Source organism: Cloeon dipterum, chromosome 3 (genome assembly GCF_949628265.1).
Source record: "Cloeon dipterum chromosome 3, ieCloDipt1.1, whole genome shotgun sequence".
NCBI lineage: Eukaryota > Metazoa > Arthropoda > Insecta > Ephemeroptera > Baetidae > Cloeon > Cloeon dipterum.
In genome coordinates, this window is record NC_088788.1 from 19,851,825 (window position 1) to 19,865,550 (window position 13,726).

General features: G+C 40.8%; 1 protein-coding gene across 1 annotated transcript in view; it reads left to right on the forward strand.

Annotated features, from left to right (window-relative positions):
• LOC135939872 (locomotion-related protein Hikaru genki-like) overlaps nucleotides 1–13,445 on the forward strand; it is a 28,555-nt gene extending 15,110 nt beyond the window's left edge. Inside the window, exons 4-9 of the mRNA XM_065484472.1 lie at nucleotides 2,106–2,271; nucleotides 2,785–2,958; nucleotides 6,353–6,487; nucleotides 6,997–7,140; nucleotides 9,855–10,256; nucleotides 13,042–13,445. Of these exons, the coding sequence (XP_065340544.1) occupies nucleotides 2,106–2,271; nucleotides 2,785–2,958; nucleotides 6,353–6,487; nucleotides 6,997–7,140; nucleotides 9,855–10,256; nucleotides 13,042–13,250 (1,230 nt within the window). The 3' untranslated portion in view covers nucleotides 13,251–13,445. The remainder of the gene's footprint in view (nucleotides 1–2,105; nucleotides 2,272–2,784; nucleotides 2,959–6,352; nucleotides 6,488–6,996; nucleotides 7,141–9,854; nucleotides 10,257–13,041) is intronic.
• Nucleotides 13,446–13,726: the final 281 nt, after the last annotated feature.

Consider the following 13,726-nt stretch of genomic DNA (forward strand, 5'->3'; position numbering starts at 1 on the left):
AGCGGTTAGACCGAATTAGTCACGTTTTTATACTTTATTTGCCGGCGTTAAAGTGCAGCTCTAGTGACCGTAAAACTTGATGGACGCACGCAGTAAAAGTGTTTTATATACGACGATTGTAACTTAATATCGGGCCGAAATTAACGATGGCTGTACGTTTGGCGAAGTTGGCTGCGGAGCGGGAATAAATTGGAGCGCTCGGTAAAGTTTGCCGTTCGCAGCACGTGATATTAAAAAGGCGGAGATGCAGAACACGCTGCTTTTAAGCACACGGCGCCGCGGTTGGCTCTGTAAGTACACCACGCCATACCACTCTTGTGCTCCTCTGCCTTTGTCGCAAAGACGTCGCCGGGGTGTAATTAGATGACAGGAGCTGTTTTATCCCGGCCATGCGCCTGATAAATGCAAGCAGCCCGGAGTGACACAATCATTAACATTGCCCTCTCTTTGTTCGAGCAGCGTATTTATAATTCCTTTGTGCCTGTGCGGTTTCAACAAATGAACATTACTCTCGTACAACTCTGTCTTGATCTAAATTTATGTGTTCCAAATTACAAAGCAGTGAAATTCAGTTACATAGTGTTGCATTAAATTATTGTTTTTGTGTCATGAGGTCTGTTTCCTCATGAATAGAATGCTATTTTTGGTGCCAAGAAATCAATTTTTGAATGAAATCAAAAGATCAGCATGTTTGACGCCTTTCAAAGATCACCTTGTAAAATTAGATCGAAGTAAATAAAACTGACTTGAAATATTTCCCTTGAGGGAGGCGCATGGTTCGTCTTCATTTGGAAATTGAACAAAACATCAGAGCAATTTTATAACGTTACAGAGTTGTATTACATCGAATCTGTGTTAGCCGTTGAATTCCTCGCAGTTAAATTCTAACTTAAAATGCAGACAAACTTTTTTATACATTTTGTGCTATGAACTCAGGCTAGCTATTATCTCGTAACGTAAATCGTCTCAGAGCACAAATTTACTTTGCAATGTTCTCGTCGCTTAGCTTGTTTACATGCAACACTCTTCCTCAATTTAAAAACTTTTCCTTCTCTGGAGAAGGGAAGGACGAAATTAGATAGTGTAGCGGAGCATAAATAATGCTCAGTGCTGTTGTCGCGTGTGAATTATTATTCATTAGCCACGAGTCTCGCGCCGTTGTCGTCGCGCGTTCTTCTTACGCTCAGCGCAACCCTTGGCAGCCTGAATTAAGGGGCAAAAAGGCACTCGAGTCTACTGCCACTGATTGATTGTCTTCCGAAGACAAAGTTTGCTCAAGTCGGGGCCTAACTGTGCGTATGCCAAAGGTTCACAATTAATTATGCGATACTGTCACGCGTGCTGAGCAAACTAAAGACGATTCGAGCATGTGAGCCGACTTGCCATTGCTGCAAAAAGTGTCGAATTTTATTGGAAAAGGTTATGAAATAATTTTCATACTTTTGACTTTATTTTGAGTAAAAAATACTGTTTGCATAATAAATAAATTTATTTATTTATTTTCTAATTTTTTTGGTGTAGTAATTGTAAATTTGTATATTAGTAAATTTGCTAAGCACACAACACTAATAGTGCAAATCATTATCTTATTTTTATTCAAGATGACATTTACATCGTTTGTGTTATTCGCGTTTATGCGTTAATGATGAAAAGGGTTAAATCTCAACAAATACATAGTTAATAACTCAAAATAAAAACCAAAGATTGTAATTTTTTAGTTTCCAAAGTTTCAAGCTCTATGATTAGAATTCACAGATCTAGGAATAATATTCGAATAGACCTTGAACCTCATATAAAACTTGTTCAAATAGCAATGCAGATCCTCTTTAGTTTAATCTACCAAGCTGTTAGAGGCGGGTGGGGGCGAGTGAATAGGGCAGGTTTTCTTTGAAAAGCGGTCGCCCTGGGTGACCTGACACCATGATAAATATGACGGGTTGCATATGCAAAATTCCGCTTGAGTTGGCAGCAAAAGGCGCAGAGCACGTCGGCAGTGAAAAGTGACACGGCCAATGAATGTCCTTTGCTCCTTTCTTCGGGGCCAGTCGCGAAAAATTATCTTGCTCCCCGGGCTGATCAAAGTGCTGACTCACTTGTGATTGCAGACCGACTCCAAGAAAGTGTTTCCCCACGGGGTCGAAGTGATGGTTCGCTGCAGAGAAGTCGGCTCCTATAAACTGCTCGGAGAGTCTGTGCTTGAGTGCCAAAACGGCGTCTGGAGTCATCCGCTGCCCATTTGCATCCCGACCACCACGCTCACCAACTTCTCAGGTACATTTACATTGGCGTTATGCTGCAAGCTCAATTTTCTAGCATATCCATACGAAAAATAAAACGCAAATAAATATTTATTGCCAGTTTATTGCAGATTTTTTGTTTGAATAGACGTTTGCAATATTGCAATAATTTATTATAATTCAAATTACGCTTATCAGCTCTCAGTCATGTTTAATTCTACATTTTACAAAGAGCATTTCAAAATCTTGGCTGAAAATCATTAAAAATTACGGAGAACTAATCCATTTGTTTAACACATATTTCAATCCTATTTTTAGAACTGGTAATCAAATATTTATTATTTCTTATACTAGGAATATACTCATATGAGCATCTTTAAAAACAGTTCAGTATTGTGTTATTATTTAGATTTTATTAACCTGATGATCCATGCAATACAACAGGTTGTCTTTGTATATTAAAACTACATTATTAATGCTATAGAAATTGAGTCGTTGAATTAATTTAATAAAAAATAATACCCCGAGGTTGACTGACACCTTTCAGACGAATCTCCACCCACACTGCTGATTAAAGTGCCGACCGGATCATCAGCTGTAGAGCCGCGTGGTGAATTGGCAGTTTTTCCTGGAAGTATCGTCCATCTTGAGTGTGCTTTTTCCAGGAAATTGGGCAACCCTGAATGGACCTGGACGTCCAAATTCAGAGAGTACATGACAGGTGAGTAACTGCCTAATGAAAGCAGGCAAGTTTTATGAGCGGGCCCGAAATTAATAGGCCTCAGGGACGCTTTTATGACGTGGAAACCAATTTCAAAGGGGAAGTTTCAAAGCGAATTCCAACCACTTTTGACACATATAACTGCCGCCGGCAAGCAATGAATCCGAAAACAATCTGACGAGTCATTCACCCCGAATCTTTTGTTCAGTCGGCTTAAGTTCTCACACACATTGTTCTGGCCCCAAGGTGGGCTTTACGAAAAGGCGCCTTTATCAGAGGGCGCGCGCGGATCGAATGCAAATGAGCCCGGCAAATACCGCTTAAGCCCCAAAATATGCTGATAAAGGGCATTGTTGCACGCGAGCGAGAGAGAGAGAGAGAGAGAGAGAGAGAGAGAGAGAGAGAGAGAGAGAGAGAGAGAGGCGGATCGGATTATTTGCGGTGGCCGTTGTTTATATGTATATATGTGTGAGAGTACAAATGGCTTCCAAAGAAGACGACACGCTGCTTTGATGAAGCCCCTGTTTCCTCCCTCCCGCTCTGGCTCATGCATTGCAAAAGCAGCGGAAGGGTTGAATACAAAGTAAAAGAGATATGATGTTGATGATGATGAGCAAGTCTGTCCGCCGGTTTGCTGGCTTCTACTCGCCTGTGTTACACCACACACACTCTCAGGCTATGGATCTTCAATAAACTCAGGCGGCGCTAAACAAGCAGACAAAACCGGTTTTCCGAGCCGTGCAGAACACGTCGCTTGAATCTTCAAGCCGTTTACATTTCATCAAAGTTCGAATCTGCAATCTCGAATTTATGTGTTGGTAGAATCTTGAACAAATATTTGTTGGCAAGCATAATTATCTTAAGCACAAGAAGATGCTCTTGCATATGGTCCTAAATTTTTAATTTCACAATGCCGTATATGTTTCCCTCTGGTAAATTGGGTAAATTTAATCTTCAATTCCTCTTATAAATCTGCAATTTTAATTTCAATTTTGAGTTTTTTGATGTGCTATTTAATGTAATTTAATTTTTACTACCAATACTTCAGTACTACTAAATACTTCGAGCCGTGTGGAAATTTTTGAGTTGCTTTGATGATTTTATAAATGGGAAGCAGCCTCAGAATAAAATATCAATTTCCAAAGAAGTCCGTCCAAATGACTTTTGCGATCTTTTAAATAATGGGCCGAAATTACTCCCCCCTTTTCTCTTTTTAGGGTTTTAGGCAGCTATAATCAGACACTGAAAGATCCCTTCCATGCCAGGGTGAGAAACCATTTAGGCACTGTAGACCGGTGATCTGCGGGAATTCCCACCTGGAAAATCTGTCCCACTTAAAGCTTTTTATTTAAAATAAAACGCTAATAATATTTTTTGCATTTGGCATAGAGGTTGGTGTTTAAATGTTTAATGGTTGATGCACCCTAGGACGTCGGTTCGTATTGTTTTCTACTCACGCATCAAATTCGGCTACCTTGATGTAAGCAGTTGATTTCTCAGTATAAGTGGTGCAGATCAGGATTTTCTGTAATATTAGAGAGAAATAAACAGCTCGATTCACAACAAGGGGTCTCCTTATTTAATCTCAACTGAAAATTTATATGTCTTGTTTTTAATCACAGCTCCATGTTCATTTTACGAATGCTTTACATAAAAGTTCTTAAATTTAGACGAGGAAAGCCTTTGAGCGAATTGTAAGTCTTAATAAATCTTTGAAAGAGCTGACTACGACAAGATAACTCTGGTGCCTGCACCCTTCTCTCTACCTGCGCTTGGGTGAGTAGCAGGGAGGCGGAAACGTCAAACTAAACGCAATTTTAACGTTCGTGTGTCGCAGCTGGGTGATTAATTTTGGGTCTTGTATCGCGGCTGTGAGATATGATTCTCGGCCAACTTTGGACGGCTTTGGCTCGACGCTTAAAACGCCTTCTGAATGATTAATTAATTTCCCGCTAATTGGAAAAGTAACCGAACTTGTGCACTATTGTTTCACAACTTGGGACGTTGATCTCACGGTTGGTCTTTTCAAACGGTTCGCGGCAAAAACTGTTGCAAAGTTGTCGGCAGGCTGCGAATAGCAATTTGCTTCAAATCGATTCCGCTCGCCGGCCCAGAATGCAGCTCTTCCTACGCAGATTTAAATCGCTCAAAGGACGCAGCGAATGAGAAAACTTGAGCACATGCAGAGTTAAAAAAAATGCGTTCGGCCAATAAAACCGAGCCATTTCGCCTGAGAGGAGAAAGAACAAAGTGCTTTGCAGTGTTGTCGCGGATGGTGCAGGAAATTTAAAATTTATTGCCCGGCATCCAGTACCTTTTGCATAAAGACTATGCACATGAACGTCGTCGCGAAACGGTCGAGAGACTTTGCCTGCTGGTAAACGGGACACGGAATTTCCATTAGCCAGCTAAGAAATGAGATACAGATTACGTCACGGGCCGAAAAAAAAGAAGCAAAAGACGTAGTGTATCGCATCATCATCACTCTTGTTCCCCATATCCATTTCCTCCAAACTTTTCTCTGGGAAAGATAAAACTTTTTTTGCGAGAGTTCGAGAGTGTGAATTTTTATTACCTTTCACGTAAAATTAGTTGTGTGCTTGGAAATGCAAAAAAAATAATTAAACAATTTTATTAAATGAAGTGTCAAAAGAATAACACTGTTTTAAACGTATTTTTTGGTCTGGCTTTTTAAAATTATCTGTCAATTCTAATGTATTTTTTAATTTTAGTTCCTGTGATTTTAGATTAGTAATTTGCAATGATTTAATTACGTACTTTACTAACAGATTTTTCTGTTTTGAAGCATTACTTTTATTAGCATGTAGAATTGATTTTAATCATGGACTGAAGTAGTGCACAAGAGATAAATCGAAACATTCATTTGACGTTTAGCTCATGGCGCTGGCCGCTGCGATAAAATATATTTAAATTTCAATTGGAATTGATTGGGTAGCGGTAACGCAGTGCATCACTCTGCTCTTGAAACGTTGCCATTGGAGTGGGCACGCGAATTAATTATCTGTTGGCTCTAAACAATATTTATCAAACAACGACTGCTACACTACGTATAAAGCCAATCCGGCAGCACAATATCTATTTTATATATTTGGCGAGTGTCTCTGGTCGACGTTCGATGCGTTCGCAATTTATCGGGTTGACTTCGTCGCAGCCTGAGGGACGCTAGCAATAAACACCCGCACTTGAGCAAAAATAAACGCGTAAGCCTTTCGGAGAGCGCACACACGCGCACGTATCGTGATTGCACATACATATACTCCGAGCCATAACGCAGAGAACTCGGAGTCTGAGAGGGAGAGAGTGAATAAGCGCAAATAAGAGCCCGGCGGAGGCGGCTTTGATTAAAGCGAGACGCGCAATTTTATGGTTGCAGGCTGGGCCATGTCTGCAGAGGAACGTGATTGGAAGTACCGTCTCTCCATTTACTACAGCAAGCCCCAAGACTCAGGTGAATTTACCTGCACCACGCCCATCGGCACATCAAACACGATTGTAATCAACGTGAAAGGTGAGAATATGCGAGCACACAACTTGCAATAAATAAAAAGATGGATATGATTTTCAAAGCTCATTCTTGCATATTCCTTTAGAATAATTAATTAATTTTCAGGCATAAAAAACGCATGTTTCACACTTTTGGTGCGTTTTCCTTAATTAACTGGTGGCTTATATATATTTTTATTTGTTTACGAAATTCCTAGTGAAGGTTTAGTAGAAGCACGTACAATTATAAATTAAGAAAATTGAATGTACATGAATTTAATTATTGTACTCCACCCAATGATTCCAATAGTTATAAAAAAATTATTATAGTTAAAGTGTCCAGAAAAATTATAAAATTAGGGAAACCTGAACATAGTTTTTTAAGTGTACGTTTTACCAACAACAAGGAGACTGATCTTGCATATTACTTCATCAAACAACATTTAAATTTAGCCTCTCCACGAACTGTGCTAAACACTACCATACCACCCCTTCATTATTCAAATTGAAATCTCTGTCAAATTAACATTGCAGCCATTCACTGCCCCCTCCTGGAGGTGATTGACCCTCACGTGACTGCCAGGATCGAGGGCAGCCGCATGGGCCACACGGCCTCATTCCAGTGCCCTGTGGGCTTCTTCCTGAACGGCACCTCCAACCTGACTTGCGAAGCGACAGGTAAGCCGTTCCTTCGCTCAGAGTACACGACCCGCACGGTGGCACGTGAAAGGGAAATTAGCATAGTGCTTGTTCAGCAGCAGGCGCTCTCGCCGGCAAATTTAATCACCATCAAGAGCCATCGGCGTAAAAGAACTTGTAAATATGTCAGTCGCGCTCTGGTAATGCTGCCCGAGATAAAAATGAATAATACACTCTCTATAGGGCGCCCGGCGGAGTGTCGTATTAAATTATATTTATCGCCGGCACCCGTGCCGGAGAACTGGCGGTGAGAGGTTAAGTAGCTTTTTCGGCATTAAATATTCAATAAGGCCAGCGTGCGGCATGCCCACTTTGCAGCCGGCGAGCATATACATGCGCACTCGCTCTCGCATTAACTGGCACACGTCATTAAACATTGAGGCTGTGGGCAAAATTAATATTTCAGCTCAAATCTCTGCTGCAGACGACGGATTTTCACGAGCTAAGCGTTCCCTCAAGCGGCTAATGTCATTTAAGAGTCTTCTGATTCCATGATGCAGACGATCGATTTCGCCTATATCTGCCAAACTTGCGCAGCGCAAAACGCTCCCCATTTTTTTACTTCAAAAAAGCAATTTCTGCTCATGGATCATACAGCGAATAAGATTGCGGATGTCCTAAAATTGCAACATCCGAAGCAATTTTCTGCTAGGAATAAGGCAATTACATACTGCCTCTGCTTCTGTCGCTCCGTTCGCAGTAAGAAACCCTGCAGACGACGTTACTAATTAAAATCGTGCCAACTACTCGTTTATTTTGCAACCCTCTCGCCTTTACAATAAGTAATGAGCTGCGTCTGTATTCCACACGGCAAATCCCTAAAGGTTTCTTTATTTTCTCAGAAATTCTGCAGATTGTGCTCCACTCAAAGTTTCACACAATGTGTGCGTGCTTAGTAATTGAAAAACTCGTGACTTGGTCGCAGCAGCCGGAGCGTATTAAACCGACTCACAAAGAAAGTGTCTTGAGAGGTTGTCTCAGATGAAGTGCAGTGAGTGCTAATTATTATAGATGCGAATAATATAGCTAGAGGAAAATCAGATCATATTTTTCCATACTCTTTTATAAGAGTTTACATATTTTTAATTAAAAATTAAATACATTCTAGTCAATAACTGCGAATGCAAATTCTGTGATTGGCCAATCAACCCCTACAACTTCCTCGGCAGTGATAGGAAGAATTTAACCCTGTCTCTAGCTAGCATACAAAAAACGAGCGGTGAGCGATGATACCCATAAATATCTTTATCTGGTCTATTTTATACACGTAAAGGCTTTCATTTATTGTAAAGTGGATAAGAATAAGTATAAAGTAATTGGTATTGATTGTATCATATATAGAGGTCTCAGCCACGTAATTTTAAGCGTCAACTGACTGAACGGGTTTCAGCCGAATTTTGGGCTCAGCGGTGCCGACTGAGCATTTTTGCCGGTGGGGCGACTGACAAATTTTTACAAGTGAAGTAGTGTGGAAGTGCTTACTGGTCCGAAGGGTCGGAAGCCTATATCTTCTCGGGCAATTAAAATTTTTACCTTTTGACCGGCGGCAGCTTGGCCAAATACACGGCGGCTGACCAAGCGTTCCAAAATTTTCCGGCTGGCGTGGCGCAGTGCGGCTGGCTGAAAACTCTATTAATTCTATATAATCTCTATTTGTTAATGTAAAACCGTATCAATTTTTTCTAGAAAGTCAGAATTTATTGATTTATAATTAAAACATATTTGACAATCGTTATATACAATAAAAGAGTGGAGAAGTTTGAAAAAATGGATTGAATATTAACTGCTGGAATATATTTTGGAAAATGAACGAAACGCGTCGCTAATCTTGCTCATTTAGTGGGAAATTTGGCACTTGAGACAACTATGTTCAGGCCGTTGGAGCACAGAGACTAGAATTACACCATCACAACAGCTGGGAGGCCTCGCAAATTTTCCTTGTAAGAGGATTAGCGTCAATATGCAGGGAAATAAAAACAGAAAGGCGCTTAGCAAATAAATGGAGTGTATCAGCGGTATTCAGAGAGCGGGTGGGCGTGCGTGCTTCTTCTGACTTCTGTTCTGCTGCTGGGAGAGAAAATATTGTGCCTGAGGCAATTAGGTGCGCGAGAAGTGCCAGTAGAAGAAGGAGCAGTCCCGGCTGAGTGGAATTCTCCTTTTAATTTGCCTCGCCTTCCGTTGAATGGTCCGTTTGCACTTCGCAGGCAGTCACCAAAATTGAGTTTCGCCCATGGAGAATCTCCCCAGGAAATTCAGGGCATCGCTTGCTCCATGAAGCTCAAAGCTACTCTACTTGATTTTTTTTTTGCAAGGGAATGCTATAGGTTGAATGTTATCGTGAATCTAATGGCATGTAACTAGGACGTAAATTCGAAAACTATTTTTTACACTGGGAAAATTGGCTTCATCTTGCAACTGTATTATTAAATGAAACAAAGCAATCAGCAACAAATCCAAAACAGGCTTCGCTTTATGCATCATTAAATGAATGAATTTTATGTGCTATGTATAGAAATACGCTCAATTTATTCCAGCAATAAGAATCCCTGCAAGGACAGCTATTAGTCTCGGTTTAACAATAAAAGAATGTTGGGCAACCATAAAATCCGCGGAAATTGCGATAAAAATTTTACGACCCAACTAAAATTGTTTACGATTTTCACAAGTCTGCACTGCCCGCAATCTTTTTCCAGGACACTGGTCGTCTCCGCCGCCAAAGTGTTTGCCCGTGCAGTGTCCGTCAGTGAATCCAGTGGACCCGCGGTTGGACGTGGTCAACGTGAACAGGAGCTACGGCGGCAGGGTGACCTTCAGCTGCCCTTGGGGCTACAAACTGACGGGACCGCCGAATCTGGACTGCCTGAGCAACGGTCGGTGGTCGGGTAAGGTGCCGCAATGCCAGCCGGTACACTGTCCGCCGCCACAGCCGCCACCCAACGGCCGAATCCTTGAGACGGGTGGACAGGCCCTGTCCGACGGCCGCTACTCGGTTGGAAGCGCTGTCCAGTTTGGCTGCGCTGAGTCGTATCAGCTGATGGGAGAGCCCACCATTGTCTGCACTGAAAGAGGATTTTGGTCGCACTCGCCTCCCTTCTGTAAGTATCTCTTGTTTAGTTTTATTTTTTACTATAAAATCTAGACTAATAATGCATATAATAACAATGAATGCAATTGAATTTGTGTGATAGAGTTTTATCAGGAATGAAAATGAAAAATTGGGCATAAATTCGATTTGATTTGGGAAATCGGGCCATTTGTGCAGCGTGTTGACTCGTGTTGACTTAAATGGGTTGGTATAGATGAAATGCCCAAAAGCCAAAAGATAACTTCTCCTACAACATTTTTTATTTATAAAAGAGTAAATTTATTTATTACATACTTTCAAGTCATTTTTGTTTTGCCCACAATTTTGTGAATGCTTTACATATGGAATGGCCGTTCCAATGGAATAATTTATCTTCCCTTTAGAAATTTATATTGCTGCTCTGGGCACAAAAAGTAGAGGATTAACTGGGCTCGGTATAACATATATATTATACCAAATTCCAGTCTCCACTTGAGAAACAAAACAACCCAGCCGACAAAATCTTACCACAATTTCGCAACAAAACTCCATTTTAGCAAGGCAGGATGAAATTGACTTGTTTAGACACCATCTCTGGAATGAACCTTCACAGCTCGCACAGAATAAATAGAAACATAAAAAGAGAGGATGGTGCGCGGCTTGCTTGCTTTTGATTAAATATTTAGATTCAAATTTTGACCCGACACTCACACACGTGAGCAGGGAGACCGCGGAGTAAGAGGACCGCAGCAGATAAGCGCGTGATCTAGGGGGCGGTGCGACGCGCAAACAAGGGCGGCTGCCTGAATGAGGGGACGGCGAGGTGCAATTTGTTTGGAAGCACCCCAGAGATTTCAAAAGACAGATTGTTGTGTTTGTTCTGCGGCGGGAATGAGCCAGCCAGGCCAACTCTTTCCAAAGCACGTGTATATGCACTGCAGTAGATACAAAATAAAAATTTTATTTTCCTACAGCCCCCATTTGAGACAGAAAAGATAGCCTTATTCCAAAATAAAATATAAAAAAATATTCAAGAAATAAATAAATGTTCTTCGTTGCCAATGAAATCACTTGTCTGGCCAACGATTCGTGTGGTTGATAATGACGCTGTTTTAATATTTTAAGTAATAGTTTCCCAATAAAAAAGTGCTAAATAAATAATGTGTTCATTTGAAATTTCGTCTTATTCTGATTTATTAACAGATGAAAAAACTTAGACGGGTATACTATGTAATTCTAATAGATCACACCAGTTTGTATTATGAGTAATTATTGAAACTATAAGTAGTTGCAAATAGTGGTTTAATGTTGAAATTTGTTCGTTAACATTAAAATACGCAACATCCATAACAAAACTTAAAAACACATTTTTTAAACTATTTCAATTAAAATAAGAAAACTGTGTTAACTTAAACTCTAAATAAATAAATTTTTTCATTTGCATAATTTCTAAAACATTCCCAAACCAACAGCCACACGAGTGCAGAAATGAGTTTTATAAAACAAATTTGTAATTCTTGACCTTTAATTTTTATTTTATTGAAGTAAAAGGGCCCAGGTCCCTGTGCATGTTTGCTGTCCATCAAAGTCGTCCGTTAAAATTATTGGCCCTCGCCGATTACCAACTTTGTGCTCACTATGAAGGTCCGTCGGGTATCTCGAGTCCAGTTTCTCGTAATTGCATATCAGGGCAAAGGCCTCGCTCGCACTCAGTTTGGCATCAAACGTGCGCAACGCAAGCGAACCCGTCTCTCCACACTTGCAGGGTGCGTTCGCCCGTCGGACGGGCATTAATGATGAAACTTAATATTAAGCCCGGCCGGCAACATCGTTAAATGATTTTACTCTCTCAAGTCTGGCTGAGTCTTAATTGCGGAATGTCTACCCACTCTCGCTGGCTATTCGCCTCATCCCCTTCTTCCTCACTGAAAGCAAACGGATCTCTCTTTCTCTCACTCTCATTCGTCGCAAATAATAATGAAATTCTTCTTCCAACTCATCAAGCACGCTCGCAATGAGATTTTAAGTGCAATATTTGCTCTCCCCTCGGGTTCTCTGCATTTTTACACAAACTTTCCCAGGAAGATCTGTTTTATGTCTTTTATGATCAAGCATTTTTATAGGAATTATAATTAGATACATTAGATGATATTAATATTTCCCTCTTGTTATGACAAGATAACGCTGATAAATAAAGAAAATGCTCGCGAATTGCTTAGACTATTACTTGTTTCCCATATTATTTACAACAAACAATTCGCAAGTAACAAACCAAGGCAAAAACGGTGTTTTCTAGATTTTTAATATTTTTCTTCAAAAATATTATTTGTAAGTAACCTTTAAGTGGTTAGATTTTTTGAGATACCTTAGGTTCCAATTTTCTTATATTCCAAATATCTTATTTTAAATTGATAGATAATTATACTTTTTTTGTCATCAGACGCGTTAAAATACAAAATCGAATATCACGCCGTTATGACTTACGAAGGGAAAGAGTTGCATATACGAAAAAAATGTAATATAGCAATGGACCCTGGCAGGAATATCGTAAAATTGAATTTGCCACTGTTATCTTTATCTGCCCATGCTGCATCTATCCAACTCGACCCTACAACTGCACTTTTTCTTTTATCCGCTCCGTCCTTTTGGAGGACATAAAAGTAGGGCAACACACGTCGGCCGCAGCAAGGGACACGTTTCGCCTTTGTGAGTCGCAGTAAAACCATTATCCCTGGGCCAGCAAATCGAGCGTGGGCCAAAAATCCCCGCGACTCTCCCGCCAGGCTGCTGATTGTTTCTTGTTGCGCTGTTCGCAGGCAAGCCGCGCTGCTCGTATCCAGGTGACCCTGTCAACGGGCACATCGCGCCCATCAAGTTCTACTACGAGCCCGGCGACCACGTCAAGGTGACGTGCAACCCCGGCTTCGTGGTGCGAGAGCGGACGGCCACCTCACGGCCCACGTGCCGCCCGGACGGTTCCTGGTCTGAGAAAATGCCCACCTGCGTCGACTACTCGGAAGTGTAGACGAGGCTTGTTGCCCACTCGACCGCCGACATTCGTGTTTGTGCGGTCGGAAACTCTGACTTAAGATGCATCGCGCTACAATTTATTGTATTTTCTGTTGTGCGAACGCATTTCTCTCTGTGTGTACTCCTCCATGCATGGTTCTTCTCGATTGTTGTTCATGTGCAATAAACTTGTAACGAAGTATGTTGGTAAGGAGAATAGTTTCATTTTTCCTTCATGTTCAGCAGAGCATTCTTGTGGGAACGAATTTATCTAATTAGAATAAGGTTAACGCTTTTACGATTATTTTCTTTGCATAAATTCTTTAGAGTTCACTTGCGTTTTTTGTGGCTCATGGGGGTTCTTAATAATGGCTTTGATATTATTTCTTGTTTTTATAATGTAGCTGTTTATATTAAAATTAAATTTTGAAGCGTCGTTAAATATTCCAGCTCAAAAATTGATTGCTATACTCATATTTTTATGCTTTTTAA